We start from the raw sequence: 24450 nt of genomic DNA on the forward strand, positions 1-24450 counted from the left end.
AAATCCTCCCCACTCCACCAAGAGTGTCTTTCCGCCGTCCACCTAACCTTCGTAACCTCTTGGTTCATCCCTATGAAATCCCCAAACCATCTTCCCTACCCTCTGGCTCCTACCCTTGTAACCGCCTCCGGTGTAAAACCTGTCCCATGCACCCTCCCACCACAACCTACTCCAGTCCTGTAACCCGGAAGGTGTACACGATCAAAGGCAGAGCCACGTGTGAAAGCACTTACGTGATTTACCAACTGACCTGCCTACACTGTGAAGCTTTCTATGTGGGAATGACCAGCAACAAACTGTCCATTCGCATGAATGGACACAGGCAGACAGCGTTTGTAGCTAATGAGGATCACCCTGTGGCTAAACATGCCTTGGTGCACAGCCAGCACATCTTGGCACAGTGTTACACCGTCTGGGTTATCTGGATACTTCCCACTAACACCAACCTGTCAGAACTCCGGAGATGGGAACTTGCCCTTCAGTATATCCTCTCTTCCCGTTACCCACCAGGCCTCAACCTCCGCTAATTTCAAGTTGCCGCCGCTCGTACCTCACCTGTCATTCAACAACATATTTGCCTCTGTACTTCCACCTCGACTGACATCTCTGCCCAAACTCTTTGCCTTTACAAATGTCTGCTTGTGTCTGTATATGTGCGGATGGATATGTGTGTGTGTGTGCTTTTTTCCCTCTAAGGTAAGTCTTTCTGCTCCCGGGATTGGAATGACTCCTTACCCTCTCCCTTAAAACCCACATCCTTCCCTCTTTCCTAATGAAGCAACCGTTGGTTGCGAAAGCTTGAATTTTGTGTGTGTGTTTGTGTTTGTTTGTGTGTCTATCACCATGCTAACTCTTTCGTTTGGTAAGTTACATTATCTTTGTTTTTAGATATATTTTTCCCACGTGGAATGTTTCCCTCTAGCACACCTAATGCACACACGATTGCCAGCTCCAGCATCTTCGGCCAGAATGCAACATCACGAGGGGATGCAAGCAGCGATCTGGAGGGAGGTGGGGAAAGGGGAAGGGATAGTAGTGTACGGGTGGGGAGAGAGTCAAACACAGTCTGTTGGAGTGTGCAGAGACTAGACTGTCTACAGGCACAGCATCAGGATTTTGTGGGGCAGGGAGGTGGTGAAAAATGGAGAGGAGCAGGGAAAGATGGGCATAAGTGTTGGCAGAGGGCTGCAAATAAACAGAGTGAGAGATGATAATGGGGAGGAGATGATAGGACAGAGTGGAGGGCATGGGGCCATATGTTACCATAGGTTGAGGTAACGATAATTATGGGAGCGGAGAAAGTGTTGTAACAATAACCCCCATTCACACAGTTCAGAAATGATGATGGTGGAGGGAGGGATCCAGATGGATTGGATATTGAAGCAGCCACTGAAATCAAATGTGTTATTTTCAACTACATGCTGTGCCACTTGGTGGTCTGCTTTGCTCTTGGCCTCTGTTTGGTGGTGTCCTGTTCATCTTGGTGTACAGCTCATTGGTAGTCATTCCAGTATAGAAAGCTGTGCAATAATTGTAGTGGAGCTGATAAATGACATGGCTGCTTCCACAGGTGGCCCGGTCCCTGATGGGGTAGGATAAACTTGTGACAGGAGTGGAATAGGAAGTGCTGGGTGGGTGGATTGGGCAAGTTTTGCACCTGAGTCTTCCACAGTGATTTGATCCTTGTGGCAAGGGGTTGGGATTGGGAGTGGCATAGGGATGGAGTAGAATGTTGTGGAGGCTGGGTGGGTGACAGAACTTCACTTTAGAATGGGTGGGAAGTGTCTTGGGTAGGATGTCCCTCATTTCATGGTGCGATGATAGGTAATAAAAGCCCTGGCGAAGGATGTGGTTCAGTTGTTCCAACCCAGGATGGTACTGGGTGATGAAAGGGACACTCCTTTGTGGCTGGTTCTTGGGGGTGGTGGGTGAATTGGGGGTGTTAGGGGAAATGGCACAGGAGATCTGTTTGTGGGCTAGGTCTGGGGGATAATGTCTGCCTGTGATGGCCTTGATGAAACCCTCAGCATACTGAACATGGGAGTTTTTGTCACTGCAGATACATCGTCCCCGGGTAGCCAGGCTATATGGCAGAGATTTTTTTGGTGTGAATGGGATGACAGCTGTCAAAATGCAGGTACGTTGGTGGTTGGTGGGTTTAACATGGACTAAAATGCGGATTGAGCGATCAGAGAGGAGGAGGTCAATACTAGGAAGATGGCGTGCTTTGTTGAGGAGGACCACATGAAGCGGATTGGAGAGAATGTGTTGAGATTGTGAAGAAGTAAAGACCCCCTACCCACACCTTTGTCCACATTAAAACCACCAACAGTACCTGCATTTTGACAGCTGTTATCCCTTTCACACCAAAGAAATCTCTGCCATATAGCCTGGCTACCCAGGGACGACGTATCTGCAGCGACAAAAAACTCCCTTGTTCAGAATGCTGAGGGTCTCACCAGGGCCTTGACAGACAGGCACTATCTGCCAGAACTGGTCCGCAAGCAGATCTCCCATGCCATTTCTCCTCACACCCCTAATCCCCCCATCACCCTCAAGAACCAGACACAAAAGAGTGTCCCCTTCGTCACGCAGTACCATCTCAGACTGGAACAACTGAACCACATCCTTCGCAAGGCTTTGATTACTTATCATCGTGCCCTGAAATCAGGGACATCCTCCTCGAGACACTTCAACCCCTCCTAAAGTGGTATTCCGTCACCCACCCAACCTCCACAACATCCTAGTCCATTCCTATGCCTCTGTCAATCCCAACCCCTTGCCGCAAGAATCATATCCCTGTGGAAGACTCAGGTGCAAAACTGCACAATCCACCCACCCAACACTTCCTATTCTCGTACTGTCACAAGTTTATCCTACCCCATCAGGATTCGGGCCACTGAAAACTGCCATGTCATTCACCAGGTCAGCTGTAGTCATGTCATTGCACAGCGTTTTATATTGGTTTGACTACCACCAACCAACTGTCGTTCAGGATGAACGGTCACTGACAAACTGTTGCCAAGAGCAAAGCAGACCACCCTGTGACACATCACACAAGTGGACATAATGCACTTGATTTCAATGGCTGCTTCACTACCTGAGTCCTGTGGATTCTTCCCTTCACCACCAACTTTTCTAAACTGCACAGATGGGAGTTATCCTTACAACACTTTCTCCGCTCCCATAATTATCCTGGCCTCAACTCGTGCTAACATATTGTCCCCACACCCTTCACCCAACAGTTTCCACTCTCTCTGTCCATCATCTTCTCCCCATTCTCATCTCCCACCCTGATTATTTGCAGCCCTCCGCCAATGCATCCTTCTGTCTCTCCCCACGTGTCTCCTTTTTTTCCATACCTCCTTGCTCCACAACCTTCTGACACTGCGCCTGTTGGCAGTCTAGTCCCTGCACAGTCCACCAGACAGTGTTCATCTCTCTCCCGACCCGTACACTACTATCCCTTCCCCTTCCCCATCCCCTCCAGATTGCTGTTTGCATCCCAAGTGACGTTGCAGTCCGGCCCAAGATGCTAGAGTTGGCTTTCGTGTGTGCATGAGGTGTTATATTTTAATAGCTACTGCTCATATTGGTAATTTGATAAAGTCTGACAGTCATTGTCACATCTATTTAAAAAGGAATAATTTGACCAAGGGGAATATCAAATACACTAAAGTGCCAAAGAAACTGGTATAGGCATGTGTATTCAAATACAGAGATATGTAAACAAGCAGAATACGGTGTTGCTGTCGGCAACGCCTATATAAGATAATAAGAGTCTGATGCTGTTGTTATGAGGGTAATCCCAAAAGTAAGGTCTCCTATTTTGTTATAAGTACATAGACCTGTTTATTTCTACAATCGTTTACATCGTTTACAGCTTGAACATTTAGCTATTTTTTGACATAATCACCATTTCTGTCGATGCATTTTTGTAGACGCTGTGGCAGTTGTTATATGCCCATGTCATACCAGCTCACCGCCATGCTGTTCAGAAAGTTATGAATCTCTTCTTTCACCTCGTCATCGGAACTGAATCGCTTGGACCACAATTAACGCTGACAGGTACTGTGAGACTGTAAAAACTCAAACGGGCAATTCAGAACTGGAGAAGAGGAATGTTGAGCAAGGACGTACGCACTCTCCATGACAATGCTCGCCCACACATTGCTCGGCAAACTGTTGCTCTCCTGCAGCAGTTTCAGTGGAACATAATCATCCACCCACCCTATAGTCCTGACTTGGCACCCAGTGACTATCACCTGTTCCCTAGGTTAAAAGAAGCGATATATATTTTCCATCATGGATTATGTTGTTAACAATAGTGCTGTTTTCAGAAGTAACTGCAACATTCATTCAGTGAATACTAGATGGAAAAATGATTTACACTTGGATAACACTTACTTAAGCATTTCACAGAATAAAAACCAAAGGCACTTGGAAAATACTTCCTGAAACATTTTATAGAAAAGTCTGTAGGTCTCCAGCAGAAGTAAAATAATTGAGTTCTAAACCCTACATATTCTACTACAGGTTGAAAGTTTCCTTATGGCACATGCCATCTATTCTGTACAAAAGTTCATCATAATAGTTTAAACTTTTCTCTGTAATGTACTTATTCCTACTCTCTCTTTTTTCGTGTCTTGTTAATTATTTAATTCTTTGTTTGTGGGATTTTATGAACAGCATTCTGTGAACTATGTACTGGTTCGTTCCATGACAAAATAGATGTGGCTTGCAAGATTCTGCATGACATCATTAGTAAAAACTGTGCTTCTTGTAGATCTTATTACAAAAATTGGGATTGTTACACAGTTATTCACTTTCTTGCTAGCTGTTCTGTAAATCTACAGAAACTTGATGTGCTGTACGGCACATGAGTAAGCGAGCTTACAACTTTTAATAAAGTTTTGATAAGCACTAAAACTGTATTTCATAAACTAATCTGTTGTAGTTGTTTCTCATAATTTTTGGTGGTTTATCTGTGATTGATCACCTTAATTATTGCTCTGCTCTTGTTGTAAGATTTATGTGATGGACAACAACTTTACTTTTCTTTATGACATTACATTTTCCTTTGCAGTATTTCTTCTGGGCCGTAGATACAATAAGTAATTCTGTTAATTTGGTGTTTATCATGAAGATTTTTTTTTTCCAGATGAAAGGTGAAATAGTAGCAGAAGTTACTTCACAGGTAACATATGAACTTCATCAAGCTATAGTTGACCTGAAGAAAACCTGGCACAGTTCAGAAAAAACATCAGCTTCTATAGATGCATCGTGCACAAAGAAGAAGAAAAAGAAGATATCTGATGAAGAATCATCAGATGCAAATGTTGTTGAGCAGAGGTATAAGTGTAAAATAATACTACTTGGCTATCTGTCTACATAATTGGAATTATTAAGCGATATACTGTTGTAACACATCTGATGCTGTGCCATATGACACTTACCGTGATTTTTTATTTCTGCTTTGGTCGTGGTAGGCTACAGTGTTAATTAAAAAGACCCACTTGTAATGTTTCTGTTATCCTTTTGTAGCCAGATTAATTTTCTCTGTGAATCGTAACAGTTGTGGTGGTGCCAGAGTCAACAAAATTATGTCAGCCGACTCTGAGAGAGTATGGGAAAAAAACCTGCTCCATGCTGTACAGTTGTACAAAACACACTGTTACTGTAGGCGGCAGTTTCCAAGAGTGGGAGACATGATCTTGGTATTGAAGTATCTGCTGGTACTGCATCTTTGAAAGCTATAAGTGGACTCTAGCTTTTCCACTTGTGCTAATTCAGCTTTCATTTTGCCATCAACTTGAGAGACATTGTTACTTAACGTCCACTCAAATCACTTATCTATTTTCTGACTCTTATTGTCTATATATCTTCTAAATCTGCTTCTAATACGTGACTTTAGGATAGTGTCATTGCACTTTGCTGTGTATATGCGTTGCTCAGCTGCCACACTTTGCACACTCTATTTCCTACTGTCGTCTCTATTCACTTTGTCACATGCTTGTCACTTTATATGGTGGACATAATTGGGAAGGGAGCCTTTTCTTCAATTTGAAGTGTACCGTATGGGATGACAATGGCAGTCAAAACCTGCACTTCCAAAAATGTTGGAATATTTTCATATACATAATTTATATTATTTGTGCCGAGAACTTCACATATTGTGTTACCACAAACACCATTACTTAAGGTTTGATATGATTGTACTTATAATCGCACCATTTTATGACTGCAACTTTGGTTATAATCTAGATAAAGCAATGAAACTTGTATTATTGAAAAACTAATAATTAGAGCCTTACATTGATATGTAACATGGCAGATTTTTAAGAATTTTCGCATTTATGGTCATTGGCCTCAGCCTTTGACCTTGAATATCTCAAAATTGAATACATTCATGGTCGTTGACCTCAACCTTTAATCTTGAATATCTCAAAATTAAAGAAATATATTATATTGCTCCAAAGTGTTGCTAAAAGCATGTTAAATATCAAGGTGGCACGGTAACGACATCGCGGCCAAAAATTTATCTTGTGAGCAGCAGTACACTACCAAAATGCAGAAGAAAAGTGCAGTTCATAAGTAATGTTGTACAAAAATATGATTTATATTACTGTGGGGGTATTATGAACCATTTACAGTGTAAATTGAATGAAAAGGTAATAAAACATGGTAAAATCTCATCTCACAAGTCTCTAGTTAAATTCTTAAATGTTCACTGGATCTGATGCAGGGAGACTATATTTCCTCCAGTTGGTATCACAGGATCCAGCCTTGTGAGAACTTCATATCTTACACTTGCAAAGACACTTAAAAGACAATTGCATCTTCTGATAACACAAGTGTCAGGTATGGCAGAAAAAACAGATAATGGTGATGGTCCATGTGGATGTAAGAAGCTGGCCTGTACTTCACCTGTTTCTTCTTAAGTTTGCAACACATTTTTGTGTCTCAGTGGGTGAATAGTAACCTGTGAATTTTTCCATTGAAATCCCTGTACTTCATCCTGCATGGTAAAAGAGTAATTCTTTGCAGGATCCCCAGAAAAAGACATTCACTTTGAGTTCTTTTTTAGTGGCTTAAAAGGGCTGTTACTACTGCTGATTGTTGAAGGAGCTGTTGTAAACTTGATGCAAACACTTCAGTGAAATCATCTGTTGTTTTTGTTACAGTCTCTAGAACTATCCTGCCTTTTGTTAACAAACACTTGTACGGAATTTTGTCAGTACAGTTCGTACCAAACAATTCAAACAAATGATCATTCAGTATTGTCACACTTGGACAGTAGGGACTTGAACCTAAGAATAATGCTGGAAGTGCAGGATTGCATGTAACAAATGCTACATAGTGCATGTACACTGGTAATGTGTGTTCTTCACACTTCATTAGTGCTTTCAGTTTACATTCTTCAACCATTAACTTCAATTTCTGATATGACACACACAGACATGCAGACAAACAGCAGGGTCCCACTGGCATTGGCAAGAACACAGTCTTTGGTTGCAACTCTCAAAATTTTTAGAATCCAGTATTTATGTCCGATACATATCTTTGAAACAAGCATGTAATTCCTTAAGATTGTGCAATACTGGCTGCTTCTGCTTATATTCTCATAATTCCATTTTCTTTCACTGACATGTAGTCTTTTTCTAATGTTTCTAACTTAAAGTGTGAGTGTTAATCTGGATTGTTTCGGTTTATTCCCCTAAACCACCTTCCACTTCTTTACGAAGTGACTTATTTGTAATTTGCAGGCACTCTTCTTTACTGTATAGTCAGCTGCTCAAAATCCTATTGACTTCTTCTCCATCGTATAATGCTAGGTACAGGAATTTTTAGACTCTTTCTACTTATTAAATAAGTAGACATACAAACTTTGCTTTACGTCAGTTAATGATGTATTTGACTTTCATACACAATAATACTCTCACTTTCAACATTTATAAACAACTTCCAGTTAGTCCGTTGTCCACTCGAACATCAGAAACAAATTAAATTACAGTTAAAAGAAAGTTGGCTTCGATACCATAACTTTTCTTAACATAAATCAGAAAATAAGTCTTGCATATAGCAAGGTTATGTCAAGAGTTTTCAAGAGTTCTTTTTCAATTGCCTTTGTTTTAATAACAATAGTCAGTGATCCAATAAGCACAGAGCTGCATATTAACTCCATGGTTCTTCCTTACACACTCACTAAAACGTCTATGGATTGCTCGACAGGTACTTGGTGCCGTTCGTCTGCCGCGTCTACTTTCATCCCGTGACTGATTTTAAACCTGCATACACAAACATGTGACGTGCAGTAGGTAGGATTCTACCATCCCATCCCACACTCATATCCAGAATGTCGTGTGTTCAAGATGGTAGAAGGCTGAGTGGTTCTAGAATTTACACAGATATATTATGTACACGTTGTACTGTTTTCGCACACAGTGTCTTAACCTGGCTTAGAATTCAGTGTCACTAATATACCATGTTCTTCTACCAGCTGGTTTGCTATTCGAACCATGTAATCTGTAGTGGAAAATTCTTTCATTGTTTTCCTTATACTCCAGCCCTTTGAAAGTACTGTCAACTTTGGGTGCACATTTCCATGTGGATGGAAGTAATTAAGTTTACTTCACCAAATGAAAGCTGCATCTGCTGAAGTGACGGACGAAGCTTGCACACCCCTTTTTGACCATTTAGTGATTGACTTTTCATTTTTAATCAGTTGCACATCCAGTGTCTGATGATGCACAATCCGTTTTCTTTGTAACAGTTCATGCTGTTCACTCTGCAACCAGTGCCTGAGTTATATCTGTCACGTAACTTACTTGACTTAATTCCTTTGGCCCCTATGGGGGCATAGGGCATCCAGGAGAACTCGCTACCCCTCTCTGTCTTTGGCAATTCGCCTCAATTGTGCTCAGGTCTTGCCAACTCTTTTTGCTTATCTCTGTCACATCCCCTTTAAAATTGTTACACTGTTCCAGACTTCACTGTTTCAAACTTACATTATTGCTTGTGCTAGTAAAAAGTTATTATCAGTCTTACTTTCATATTCAGTTTGTCTTAGCTCCATCGCTTAGGTGAAGTGCGATAACCAGTCTCATTCTATTCCAATGTTTTCGAGATATTTGATATTGATTGTTTGTATCATTCGTCACAATTACTGCATACTGCATCAGTTTCATTATCTACCTTAGTAACAATATTTTTCTATTGTCTCTCCACCTGGAGTTTCAACTGCGACTTATATTTTGTAAACTGTTCATCAGCATCACACTTTACTTCAGTTTTTAATCTCGTCATATGAGGACATATGAGAAGTTACCACTTGCACATTGTCATGTATTTTCTTGATTTAAATTTGCGCTACTTTGCTGAATTTGTCAGTCAGTTCTGTCTTGTGATTCCCTAACATTGCAGTTATTGAAATCAGCAAGACATTTTGCCTATCAGACTTTACTTTTGGGGCTATTTGCTTCGTCACATGATCTGTCATTACTTCAGTGTCATCCTTGCCTGCTTGCACTGAATTGCGCAAATTAATTTCCACTTGTGCTAACTCTACAATCTCGGGAGATTCTGGACTCAAAATTTCTGTACGACTCAATTCTCTCTTAATAGTATCCATAGTAATTGGCTCATAATCTGGTAACTGGGTATCTCCTGGATCTTTAATTAATCTTGAATCTTGCATTTTGCATTCAGGCATTACCAATGTGCCCAAAAATCGATAAAGAATATGAGAGCTTAACATTTGTTGCCGTTGACGTCACGTTGTCTGCCACTGAACTGCCAGCTGTTTTGCTGTGATGCGTTGAACCTGTGCCATAACACTCCACCCATATTCCAAAAAAACTGTGCATCTCCAACACAACTGTTTTACTCAAGCAGTGCTTCCTCCTGTCTTCTTATGCTTGGAGAGTACCTGACAAAACCTGTATGCCCTATTATTAATTATTCTGTAAAATTTCCTACTGATTTTCTTCATCTGTATACAACAATTTGAAAGACTTTTACTGTTTATTTGGCCTTATTCCAAACCATTCCCCAGCTACCCATCCACTATTTTGTAACATTTCCAATATCCTCTCGTGGTCAGATTAATTTTGATTATGAATCTAATAGTTGTGTTGGTGCCAAACGCAACAAAATTACAGCGGCCAACCCTAAGAGGATATGGAATGACAATACCCTACTTGACAACTTACTGTTGGACACAAGTCATTGTTACGAGAGGCAGTAGTTTCCAGTGGTGTGTGGCACTTTCTTGGCACTGACCTACCTGCTTCAACCTGTGAAGCTAACCCGACCTTACATTTGGTGCAGTTACGAGGTCTCTGTGCTCCAGCGTGTGGATTCTATTTAATTAACTACAGTAACACTTGATGAAATTGCATACAACTACCCATAAAGGGAAAGTAATTCTGATAGGAGGGAACTATATTATATAGATCCTATATCCACAAATTCAAAGGTTTTACATTTTATAGATATCACAAGACAGCTAGTTCTGTGTTGGGAAGATGCAGTTAATGTTCTTTGCCACACTGGTCTTTCACATTCCCTTAAGGATTGTTGGGAAGGCTGCAATTTAATAATCCAAGTTAATAAATATCGCGCATGTTAAGTCATGACCAAAGGATCATCAGTGCAAATAATACCACAATTTGTGAGTAACTAACAGCTTGCCAGGGTGCTACACTCACCTACCGTCACACATTGGGGTGCTGTGTCGCACACATCATAAGCTTTGTTTGTGAACTATTTCTGTCTAAGCCTCAGCAGTTTTTCACCATCGGAAATATACTTCAAACACATTATTAAAGGCCACCTCCTGTGCAACTTTACTTGGACGGTGTTACATAGCACAGTATGTGCCCAATCAAAACTTATTGTGCCATCAAGACGTAGTGACCCTCACTGCATGTCCGTCCTGTTCAACCACTTAGCCACGTATCTCCTAACAGTGTCGTGTCCCCCCATTGCTTACGATTCTTGGTGGCAGTGATTTCAGACATTACTGTTTGCCAAATATTACCTCTGCTTGCACTTACATCATTCACTCCGGTTGACATACTTGGGGACAAACTCCAAGTAATGGTTTTATAAATAGAGCGATTTCTCTGTGGTCCACCACAATAAAATGTATCATGGACTATTTTTCCTTCTGCGCTGGGTCCTCTGGTGGACTCTTCCACATGGATTGAAGGATGTCTGCCCCTGAGGACTGCACCTTAACTGTTACGTTTGGACCCTTCCCTGTATTCCTGCATGTGCTCCTACCCTTCCCAGGCCCCGCTGGTTGCACCCACCATATGACTGAATATATAGGGGTTGCTGGCTGTGCCTATCTCTGAACATGCCATCTGGTATACTTGCGCTCCAGCCACCTCTGGGTCGATTCTGATAGGTTCTCTTAATTGAAACATAATCATCTCTGCTCTACATATTCGGATTGCTTTATTAGTTTTACCCTTCTTATCGTAATAAAATCCTGTATCATTTCTTAGGTTTTCCAATTAGTTAAATTTCTGAATTATTGATCTTAATTGTTTAAATTGTTAATTGTCACCTTGGGTTGCAGAGTGTTATGACAGCACACTGCCACATCGCATGATGCTTCAGGCTGTTCCATACTGGCTTGGTGGGCAGTGCCCTATAATGTTTGCCAGAGGAGCAGCAGCCTGGAGAGCGGGCACTGGGTCAGATGGAACATTCGCTGTGATTTGTGTGGTGGGCCATCTATGGGTTGTTATCTTTGAGAGTTGCTACGAGTGATTTTTCTGTTTTTTTTTTCTCCAGATGATTAATTGTGTAGATTACCCTTCAGCTGTCTGTGTTGGCAAGTTGTGTGATGTGTTATTTCTTTTGGTGTTAGTGATTGTTAAGGGAATATGAGCAGGGAATAAGAATTTATCACTCTTGATGACATGTTGTTGTGCTAGCATACTTTTTCTTGAGGGAAATTTGTTTGACATTTGTTAAGTTGTGGTTAGCTTTGCTCTAGTTGTTCTCTAAATGTTTATGTAGTTCTAAGTGCTGTGCCGATCAGCCTGGCATCTACTAAATCTGGTGTGCTGATGATCTATCGTTGTCATTTAGTAATATTCATGAAGAGCGGGTTCCATCCCATACAGTCATATCCATTGGAGGGGCTTGTCTTTTGTTGCAAATATTTCCTTAAATTGAGTTTCAGTGAACAAATAATAGGGTAATGTTGCTCGCAGTTATATTACAGCCACTAGAGTTTGAATGGGCGTAGTTTACCAAATTTTTGTAATACGTCACAAGGTGTTGGCTCTCATATTGTTTTATCGCTAAGTTTGAGGAATTTTTTGTGCCTCTGTTGGTTTCCAGATTAGCTTTATGTGGGAGTCACTGGTTTTTGGAATTTTTAAATAGGGCAGTCACTGTGGTATCCAGCTGAAGGTGAATTCTGTTGTATTATTAGTATAGTTGTGGTTGTTTTTCTCTTTTTAACCTGTCCGTTGTTGTTGTTTGCAGTTAATGTTTGAAATTCTGAATTGTAGTGGACCTAATGCCCAATATATATGTTAAGTTGCCTAAAGCAGCTCACTTGCTGTTGATCTCCATATGAGGTTACACTTTAGCCTGTATGAAGCTGATCAGGATCACATTTCTGAATATGTTATGAAACATGTACAATCTTAAGCCTTGGACAGTGGTAATTGGTGTGTGTCTTAATTGCCCTAGTTGGTTGTTGGTTCTAGTCTTTGACTTGTATGTTGTAATTGGAGACTGTTTCAGTATCATGAAAGGGATAAATCCCAGCTCTCCACTTGGGTATTGCTCTTTGAATGAGCAGGGTTTCAGTGCTCAGTTTCAGTAAACTTATGTGATAGTGCTTACTTATCAGTGGATCACTTGATTAGTCAACAGCAAAAGCTGAATTTGCATTATAAGCATCTTTTTAAAATGTCAGCTCTTCACAATTTCACATGTTTAGTACTCCATACTTCGTGCAAGTATTTCTTTTTGTACCACCCAATGTTCATTGACCAGTTAAGCATTTACAATACAATTTAAATCATCTAAATTTAAATTTTTAGTTGTTATTCTATTAATTTGTTCTATTTGTTTTATCACCTGCACATTGCCCTTTCATAAAGTCAGGTTTTTGGAAAATCAGATCTCCCATTTTTATCTTTGATGTCCTTGTTTCCTTTAGCCTCTAAAGAGAGTAAATCTGATTTTCGAGTGCAGTTTCATTTTTTTTAATTAATGGAAAGTTCTGGATAGGCTAACACCAATATGGAAGGGATAGGTTGCTATTCACCACTGCTCTTTCTTTAACATCCCCCCTTTTTTTAATGATATTTGTTACCAAACCCTTACTAATATTGTGTGTTTTGACAATTAATGCTTTTCATTTAGTTAAGTTGCTAGTAGTAAAATCTTTTCAGTAATTGTGACATAAGATCTTCATGTACCCTGCATAATGTGACAGAAAAGGAATACCTTTGCAGTGATCTAAAAGAAGAATAAAACATTGTTTTCAGAGAGTACAAGCTTCTGAGAAAAATTGAAAAACTCCAAAAAAGAGAGAAACGGCTTGAGAAGAAATTGGATGCAAAATTAGAAAAGCTGGAAAATAGAACAAAACGAATGCTTGAAAAAAAGTCGCATTCAAAATCACGCAGCGAAACTTTACCTGAGAAGAAATCATTAAATAGGAAACGAGTGGATGTTCCAGTTGGTACATACTTAATGGATGCTGTTCTGTTAAATGTTGGATCAAAACCAGATTTACACATCAAGCTTGGAGAATCTTTTACAAAAGTTTGGGAGATCATGAACACCGGCACACTGCCATGGACAGATAAGGTAAATAATAGTGTGTTGTCGTGTTTCAGAACTGTTCTTGTGTGTCAATTTGTAATATGATGCATTACTGTAATGAAAGAAAATTTAGCCTTTTAGTTTGGAAAGGAGAATGATTTTTGTGGACATTAATTATGTGTGCTTGTATTTAATTTTTTTGTTGTTTATTCGGAATTAAGGGAGAAGAGAGAGAGTTAAAGTGACAGAAATGTGGTGATGTTGAGGAACTGATCAAAAAATGCTCACTTATCTTACGATTTTTAATTTGGGTTTAGAATTTTGCAAAACTGAAGAGAAAGAGGTGCCACAGAATGAGATAAATAATACATAGATCAGTTACATAGAGAGAAGTTATTCAACACTGCGCGGACTGCAAATTAAAGTAGAAAAAAAAAAAGTTTTATTTCTGTAATACTTTTTCTTTACATTCCTTTCATTCCTGTCTGTATTAGGTTTCTTTTGATCTTGATTGTGGATAATTGGCATCCTCTTTTCCACATATTGTGGCAGCTCGTGTCCATTTTTTACTGCTGAAGAACAGTGTCAAGTTCTGGTAGCAAAAAATAATGAACCTTATTTTATATCATTCTTATATTTTTATGTCCACTCTTCTACTACTGAATTCGTACAGTGTGACTTGGGTTTTACGTATGCTTTTATGTTGTAGCTACTAAGAATATTTATGTTGTATTATATGAAATGTACACTTATTTATGTAGTCAGTCATCCATTCATCCAGGAATCACCTTACAATGATAAAGGATTTCTCATCCAAATTCACTGCAAATTAATAGCTCAGAACATATACATACACACTGCTTTAAGAGGATAGGACAGGTGATCACCTGTGGGCTTGATGAGGGAACCATCTTGGCATTTTCCTGAAGTGACTTAGAGAAACCAAGGAAAACCTAAATCAAGATGGCCAAATGCAGTAGGCTCCATCCTACTGAAAATAAGGTCAGTATCTGTTACAACTGCACTGCTTCATTTGGTTGGTCCCTGTTGTGCAGAGATTCTTGATTATACACACTCTTTATCACTGCATACATCAAGGACCCCCACTGATGACTCCAGAACCATTAACTTGCTGCTATACTCCTTGCACTAACTCCAGTCCATTTGGAACACTGATTCCAGTCCACTCGGAAAACTGTCTTCATGTCCCCCCCCCCCCCCATCAGTCCACCTGAAAAATTAAATCAGCATCCCACTTCGCATGATGAGTGAGTCGTTGAACTCAGGAGAATGACAAGATGTTGCTCTCATATGCTTTAGAGCTTGGCACATGATTTTCTTATAAAAGTGTTACAGTATCGCTGCTCTGAATCCTCTAAGTAATATTTGATTTTGAAGTATTCAACATTTCAGCTGCCTTTTAAACAGGTGTATTTCAATGACTTTTTTCACCACCCTTGGGATTTTATGCAAATTTATTCTAGGCTAGAAAATGCTGTATTGAGTCTTTTGTTTGTGTTCCCTTGGTAAATAATGAGTCCAAACTGGCTCTTGTTCCTTGATTACGTATAGAACTATTAGTGAAATAATTTGTACTGTCTTCCCTGATATACGAGGGCTATCCACAAAGTACATTACGTTTTGGAATAAAAAATAAATAAAGTATTGGAATTTTTTAAAATTATATACAGATGAAAGCCACACTTAAATACTACTTTTCTACATAGTTGCCATTTAAATTAAGGCACTTATCGTAGCGATGGACGAGCTTGGAAATTCCTTCGTCGTAAAATTCGGCCGCCTATCCCTTCAACCACGGGGCGACTGTCTTTTGGAACAGAAAAGGTGTGATTTTTGTGGATTTCCTGAAAAGAGGCACTACAATAAACTCTCAAAGGTATTGCCAAACTCTGTACAACATCAGAAGAGCAATACAAAACAAGCGCAGGGGAAAGTTGGGCTCAAAGATCTTGCTGATTCACGACAACGCCCGGGCCCACACGGCAAATGCCACTCGTGAAGTTCTCGAATCTTTTAAGTGGGAGTTGTTTCCTCATCCGCCGTACAGTCCCGACCTGGCGCTGAGCGACTTCCACTTATTCCCAGCAACGAAAAAGTGGTTGGCTATGCAGCGTTTTGATGACGACGCACAGCTTCAAGAAGAGGTAACCACGTGGTTGAAGGTACAGGCGGCCGAATTTTACAACGAAGGAATTTGCCAGCTCGTCCATCGCTACGATAAGTGCCTTAATTTAAATGGCAACTATGTAGAAAAGTAGTATTTAAGTGTGGCTTTCACCTGTATATAATAAAAAAAAAATTCCAATACTTTATTTATTTTTAATTCCAAAACGTAATGTACTTTGTGGATAGCACTCGCACACAACTGATTGGTAGACATACTTACTTGCTGGAGTAAGACAACTCAGTTTTTTTTTAAACAATGTTATGAAAGGGTAGTTGCTGCTCACTATATAGCAGAGATGTTGAGTGTGTGTGGCCTCAGCAGCCAGAGACTGCAGTCATGTGTGTGAGCTGCATTTGTGTGCATGCGCGCTCGTGTATGCAGCCGCACGAGCGCATATCCTATCTCTGATGAAGGCCTTGTTGGCCAAAAGCTCATTTTCTGACAGTCTTTTTGTTGTGCCTGTCTGCAGCTCAGCATATCCCCTATGGTGAGTAGCGACTATCCTTTTCATAATATTGTTACATTTCATCCTGGATTTTCCATTGTTCAGTTTTTTAAAACAGTTCTTTACAGTGTGCCTGATAACTGCTTCTAGTTATTATCCTGATGCCCCTTTTCCACATTTTAAAAATTGTATCCATATTTTGCACATTTGATTCCCAGAAAAAATGTCATTGATAAGAATTGAGTGTAAGACTAGTATGTCACCACAAGACATTGGCTGTTACAATCACATGATAGAATCCTAAGAGCAAAACATGCAGGTACCATTCTTTCTGCCAGAATCTTTTTGTGTTTTTCCATATTAATTAACAATCAATATTCATCCATAAAACCTTGTGCTAGTTGCACAATCTACAAATTTATCAGCTATGCCTAATGCAACAGAATTTTGTTCCTCTTTATGCTGAAGTGCATACTGTTTTCTTTATGTTCTGCATTATAATTACTCATTGCTCAATCATAAACTTCCTTCAGAATTTAATTTGATTTCTCTAATAGGAGTTCTGGTGTTTTCTCAGTGACTATGATGTTGTCATCACCAGCAAAGAGAACTGTTTCTCCATGTCTTATACTGTCTGGAAAGTCATTTGTATATGTGCCCAGAAAAGAAAGAAAAAGGGGAAAAAAATTAAATTAGTAGCTTGGCCGCCTGAGTAAAATTTTCTATTTACTGGGTGAAGTCCCTGATGTTCAGTGGACTAAAAAATATTTTTAAAAATGTTGTATTGTTTATCAATTAGAAGTGGTGACCATTTTTGTTTCAGGCTGCAAGCTGTGTTTTGCTTTTGCAAGCATCTGCATTTTTTAAATTATTAAGTAATAAATTGCCCTAGGCCTTTCACATAAAAAAGTGTTTAGTTCAGTGTGTTCTAGCCTACAAAATATAACTGTTTTCACCTAGCTGAATCTATTCCTTAATATATTTGTAATAACTAAAAGTTATTGTCCGCAAATTAAAAGATTTCAATTTTTGAACAGTGGTTTCTCGCAGGAGAAGTAATTTCTCAGCGCTAATAATTTTTTGTGCTAATACATCATGTAGTATGGTTACTTCTTATAGAGTATCAATGGTGAGAAGATTACTCAAAAAATAACTAGTAAATAAAACATTTTTTTTTAATTTTTAAATTTTTTATCCTGCAATGTCTTTGTTGGGGGATCAAATAAAAGTCTGAAAATTACAAACTTAACAGACATTTATGATATCAAACTTCAGTATAAATTTCAGCTTTAAGATCCAATTGGAAGTTATGAAAAAAATTGCAAATATGAGCCGAAAATACATTTTTTAACATTTCCAGTATGTAGGTAAAGCAATAAAATACATCAATTGCATAATTTAAATTTGTCAACTAATTATATTGTCTTGTTCACATCTTATTTCTTTTTACTACAACATTCATTGAACATCTGAGAAATTTCTACACTCGGTATGGGCATTAGGTTAAAAGTTAGCCCAGTCACAGTTGTGAATTCCAGGGGGGAGAGCTTTTTTAGTACATTTTTAACTGGTATTGAAACTTCATCCTTACTTAGCTTTTTTGAATGAGGTCCTTGGTCCTGGTGGATGGTAAAATATAACATGCACATCCTAGTATTGACAATCAAAACTATGAACTTCAACAACCCACCATTATAAATCAGGGGATGTTGATGTAAACTTACACTTAAGCAAGTTGTGTGACTGGGGTATAAAACAATGAAAAGATCAAGTGCCTTTAATCTTCTGACAGCCACTGAATCTTTCCTCCAACACTTTGGTATAGAGTTCATGTATTTCCTCATATTCTACAAAAACATAGGTATTCCCTATTACCTGTTCTTTACATAATTTAAACATTCCTTGAGGTGTAAAGATATGGTTCTCATAGGTCCTCTGCAGTCTAGCTTTCGTGACAACTTGCTTAGTTGTACCTCCAACGTCATCACACGCGTTCTCCTCATGGCATGATGGAAAAAAAAGTGCCATTCTGCATCAACTGTACAGTCTTTTATGTCAAAGGAGATGTTAATAATTTGTTTTTTAAATTTTTATATTGGCTTGCATCGTCATCAGGGAAGTAGATCAGTTTGTTTATGGAAGTGTATTGCTGTTGCGTGTAGTTTATTAATTGCAGTTGAAAAGCGAGCACATTGTGTTCACTTATGACACAAAAACTGTGACTCTTTATTTTGTCTTGAACTTTATAATAGAACACAAATGGATGAACTCTGGCGTGTTTGTTTACCTAGTGGTGCCATTGTACTTAATTTTGAACAACAAAGGAATAAAGTTCGTAAGAGTCAGCAAGAACTAAGCATTCCTCTACTACAGAGGTTTGCATTTTGTCTTTCAGAAATTTACCCTGGCAATAAAATGATGCATGTGGGGTTTTCAGGGTTAGCTACAAACACATGAAAAAAGTGATTGTCACTATTTACATTTTGTCTTGTGTCACCCTTTGTTTGTATTCTATATTGTCAGGCATCAAATCATCTTGTTCCAATTCTTCAAAAATGTCAAGTGCAGATTGTTTGCCTGGACAATCTTGACATTTTTCCATGATCATACAACTGTAACTGTCATTATTGCATGTCACACCTTGCCAAAAGGTCTTTATAGCCAACTCTGAGATTGGTCCCATCTATCATCAACTTTTACGTTCTGCTGATACAAACAAATGCAAACATTATGCTGCCAGATGCCCCTGCAACAATATGTCATTTCGATCTCAACATGCAAAATTTCGATCTTCAAATTTCAGTGTCAGGTTTTTTTTTTTTTAATTCAGTGAATAGTTTATTTAAATGACTCAGTATTAACCTTTTTTGTCTTTGAATGTTAGTAGTGTCAACCCCCTCCCCCCCCCCCCCTCCACTTCCTCCACAGTAACACAGTCTTTTTTGCCAGGATCTTGTTGTCATCTTTATAAAAGGTAATAACCTTTTTGGTAGTGTTCGCATCTATCAAAGTAGTTGAATCTGTGATTTGTATTGCAAGTAAAATTCCCTGTTCTTCCAGTAAATGCCTTGTTAATTTAACCAAACATTGTGACACATTAAATTGATCACTAACTTTTACTCAAGCAAGAATTTGGCAGTAAACTGATAGTTTAATTTTATCCTCTTTGTTTGAAATATGCATTAAGTTTTTAGCTTTTCTATCAAATCATCATATTCGGTTGGTGAGATTTTAGAACTTCCATCTGGTCTAGTACAAATTTTCTTTTGAAATGAAACTTCCAAATTATTTTTACAGCAAGTTGAATCTATTTTTTAATAATTTCTGAATTACAAAAATCCTCAGAATTTTGTGACCCAGAACTTCTAAGCTGTCTCTCTCCCTTTATTTGTTAATTACGAATATCTTAGGATAACATGTTGGACACAATGGTTTTCCTGGTGGTATTGATAAAAGGGCTTTTATTTTTTGTATAATGATCTACTATTATTTCTCTCAGACCTTTTGTTATTATTTCTGAAAAGGGCCGAAGCAAGACTGACCATAAAGGTGATAGATTTTTTTTTTAAGTATTTCATTTCATGGTATTTCCAAATTAATTTAGCCTATGGGCCAACTCTTAAGAAAAACAACATGTTTTCATCTTTGTTGTAATCTTCCATTAAAGTAATGGCTTTGGGAAACACTATATATGCACTTTTGTGATAACCTTCATTAACAAGAACACAGAACACTTAGACTCAATTTTTTAACTGCACACTTCAAGACTTCGTAGTTAACTGAGTGTATGGATGTTGGTGGAAGGAAGCAGACAGCACATTGACTTGTGCAGACTTTTCTGGAGCCTGTACATACTTGCAGACGCTGGCTCCTAGCCTGCTGAACCTTTGAGCAGAGGATTGGCTCAACAAATAATGATTAGTTTCTTTAAACTGATGTATTTAAATTGTGTAATTGATTTACTGCATGTTCTTTGTAAAAACATCCAGTGTTTACTTTCTGTGAATCAGTGTAAAACCAGGTGTAGCTAAATACTGTCTACATTTGTGTACATAGCTTAATAATGTACATTTTGGGAAGAGATCTGATATGGATACGCAAGGCAGTGCACTCATCAGCACTGCATGTAGCTGCATTTGGTCCACAACATAGTGTTCTTGAAACACCACCATCTGATAATGAGTCTGCGGCAACCCGAAAACATGTTCAGTTGAATAAATCATAAAAAAGCGACTGGTTGCATATTTATTATCAGATAAATTGCCAATTTAAATTGCAGTCGCAGTTTGTAGATAAGAATATAAAGTGTTGTCTTACTCATGAGTTGGCTCATAGGTTAACTCAACTTGCATGTACCAAAAAATTAAATACGTACAGAAGTTTCATCATCTTTTTATCCAGTCTTGCTTGGACCTTTTTAAAAAAATTAAGAAGCCTATAAAGAAACTTCTGAGAGAAGTAACATTTGATCATTATTCTAAAAATTAAAGTCTTTTTATCACTACAATACCAGGAAAGTCATTGTGTTCAACATGTTATTCTAAGATATTTGTCATAAACAAAGAAATGGATAGTGATATTTCAGATAAAGAATTTTGTGATTCTTCAGAAACTCTAAAAAAAGTGGATTTGGGTTGTGAATCCAAGGTGTATTGCCTGCTACTAAAATTAGAAAACAAAGTGAAGAAAAAGTACCTTTTGGATTGAGTGCAAAAATTGAGAAAGTGACAATACTGTCAAAAAGAATTTGGAAGTTTCGTTTCGAAAGAAAAGTTGCACTAAACCAGATGAAAGTTCTAAAAATTCTCCAACCAAATATGATGATTTGACAGAAAAGCTAAAAATAAATGTTCTATTTCAAACAGGGAGGATAAAGTCTAGATAATCAGTTTACTACCAATTCTTGGAGTTGAGCAAAGATTGGTGATGAATGTAATGTGCCAGAATGTTTGATTAAATGAACAAGGCATTTAGTAAAAGAGGAGGGAATTTTATGTGCATTACAAAAGAAAAATGCACCTAGTTTCATGAATGGAAACCTGTACAAAAAGGTTATTAGGTTTCATGAAGATGACAGTAACCACCAGAATATAAAGTTGATGATACAGGGGGTCAATCTTAGAGTTGACCGTAAAGACCTTTTGAGAGTTCTGATTTGCAATAGTGATAGTTACAATTGTACGACCACGGGAAAACATTAAGACTGTCCCGGCAGACATGCTTTACTTGACATGTTTGAAGAATTAGAACAAGATGGTTTGATGCCTGACAATATAGAATACAAACAAAGGGTTACACAAGACAAAGTGGAAATGGTGACAATTAGAAAACCATGGGAAGAGATGTTTGAAGTGTTAACAACTAATCTTGAAAACCTGAAAATGCATCAGTTAATTGCAAAAGCTCAGGGTAAATTTCTGAAAGACAATAAGCAAGCCTTGGCAATTGATGAATGCTTGGTTCGTGGTGACTTTTATGAATTCTATTCCTATGTTGTTCAAGATGAAGTACAAGGGTGCCACTGCGTAAACAAACAGGCCAGAGTTCATCCATTTGTGTTCCATTATAAAAATCAAAATAAACTAAAGAGTCACAGTTTTTGTGTCATAAGTGACTAACTTGAACACAATGCTACACCAGTGCATGCTTTTAAACTGCAATTAACAATACACACAAAAAAGCACCACCCTTACTTAAACAAACTGATCTACTTTCCTGATAAAAATTTGAAAAAAAAAAAATATTTACAATACCTTTCACAAAGAAGACCATGAACTTGATGCAGAATGTCACTTTCTTTGCATCAAACCATGGGAAGAATGCGTGTGATGGCATCGAAGGTACAACTAAGCAAGCTGCATAAAACCTAGTCTGCAGCGGACCTATGAGAACCAGATCTTTACACCTCAAGAAATGTTTGAATTGTGTAAAGAACAGTAATAGAGATTACCAATGTTTTTGTAAAATATAAGGAAATACAAGAACTCTATACCAAAGTCTTGGAGTAAAGATTCAGTGGTTGTCAGAAGATTAAGGGCCCTTGATCTTTTCATTGTTTTATACCCTAGTCACACTACTTGCTGAAGTGTAAGTTTACATCAACATCCCTTGTTAGTGAACTTCATCAGTGTGGAAAACTTGTACCGTCGACACTTCAGAATAAGGACATAGTGGCTTGTGTTTATGGCAAACAGTTGTGGACTGCTGACGTTGATAATATTGATTGCCAAAAACCAAGATTTGCATGTTACATTTTACCACCCACTGGGACCAATAACCTCGTTTAAAACAGTTCAAAAGGATCCAGGCAGGATGACTGTTAAAAATGTACTGTAGAACTCATCTCCTGGAATTTAAAACTGCAACTGGGTGAACTTTCAACCTAACGCCTGGACTGAGTGAAGAAATTTCTCTGTTGATCAATGAACAACACGATAAAAACATATAACGTGAGAACAAGGTAATGTAAGTAGTTGGCTCATTAAAAAAAAGGATAGATTTGTTTAATTTATGCAGCTGATACACTTTATTTATTATTCCAGATATTGCTGAATTAAGAATCATATTTTTGACTCATACTGGTAATTTTTTTCGTAACTTTCCATTGAATCTCAAAGTTGAAATTTATACTGAAGTATGATATCATAATGGCCTATTAAGTGCGTGATTTTCAGAGTTTTATCTGGTCCCCTAACTTAGATATTGCAGGCCAAAGAATAAAAAAATTCAAAAAAGAATCTGTTTTTTAACATAATTTTTAAGTGTGAGCTTCTTACCAGAGTAACTACACTGTGTAGTGTAATAGCATAAAACATATTAAGGCTGAGAAATTACTCCCTCTTTGGAAAAATACTCTTCAGAAATTAAGTTTTTTTAAAATTTATGAACAATAGTTTTGAACCATTAAAAATATATTAAGGAATATATTCTGCTTGGTGATCGTGATTTTAATTTATAGTCCAGTGTGTGATGGACTAAATGCTTCTTATTTGAAAGGTCTAGGGCAACCTGTTACTGAATAATTGTGAGGGAATTCACTAAGCAAATACCAATTTTTTTCTGAATGCTGGACCACTTGGCACGGATTGACCCAGATGTTCAAAAACATATTTTTTACTAATATTTCTACAGGGTGTATACGACCCGGGACAACCGGGAGATCCGGGAAAAACCCGGGAATTTTTTAGAATTCTGGGAATTTTTCATTGTTTTAGTTTTCTGTTAAATTTTTGTAATTTTGACTGGTAAGAACTGATACTCTAACAAAGGATGTTACTGTATCCCACTTCTGCAGAATAACACTTCAACAATAAAACATAAACGAGAGAAAAAAAGGAAAATAACTTAAATTGCAAAGGAAATGCGCCATGTACGACGACGACACGCAGCGCTCATGCAAGCGTGTGCCAAAGCAAAATGTGTCAAAGGCTTTAGGAAGACTATGCCTTGCTTTAAAAAAAAAAACCAACCTCCAATGAGCATGAAGACACAACTGTTAACATTAGATTCGTTTTAGCAGCTACGAGTGGGCTCATGCGCATGTGCAGTTGAGTCATGTTTGAGTAGTTGATTCTCCCGCTTCTGGCTACAGGAATTTGGCTGTTGGCTGTGCAAGCAGTCGCAGCAAGCAGCTAGATGCTACCGGGAAAAGGGGGTGCCAAATTGATTTACTTGAGGGAAAAAAAAATTGTTTCACAAAGCGCCTAGCATCCAGCCCACGTTTGTCTATCAATTATTCGTATGATATCAATTAATAGAGGGAAACATTCCACGCAGGAAAAATATATATATGATTGTGAAACACTTCCCTGTTGGTTTTTGAACACATTTTAAGTTGATTTATGAATGAATTGTAAGTTGAGTTTTGAATGCATGCATAGTGTATGTGATGTCTCTATCAGGAGAATCCTCGTCGCATCTAGAAATAAACTTTCTGCAGACAAAAGGGAACGGGGCTATACGAGCTGAGCAGAGTAAAGTCGAACAGATGAATGCCAATCGCTGTCTGATTATG

General features: G+C 38.3%; 1 protein-coding gene across 2 annotated transcripts in view; it reads left to right on the plus strand.

Annotated features, from left to right (window-relative positions):
* Positions 1–24450, plus strand: part of LOC126480776 (uncharacterized) — a 147167-nt gene that overhangs the window by 36247 nt on the left and 86470 nt on the right. For both annotated transcript variants that reach the window (XM_050104076.1, XM_050104077.1), the window contains exons 6-7: positions 5162–5352; positions 13524–13848. In XM_050104076.1, the coding sequence (XP_049960033.1) occupies positions 5162–5352; positions 13524–13848 (516 nt within the window). The remainder of the gene's footprint in view (positions 1–5161; positions 5353–13523; positions 13849–24450) is intronic.

Source organism: Schistocerca serialis, chromosome 5 (assembly GCF_023864345.2).
Source record: "Schistocerca serialis cubense isolate TAMUIC-IGC-003099 chromosome 5, iqSchSeri2.2, whole genome shotgun sequence".
NCBI classification, from domain to species: Eukaryota; Metazoa; Arthropoda; class Insecta; order Orthoptera; family Acrididae; genus Schistocerca; species Schistocerca serialis.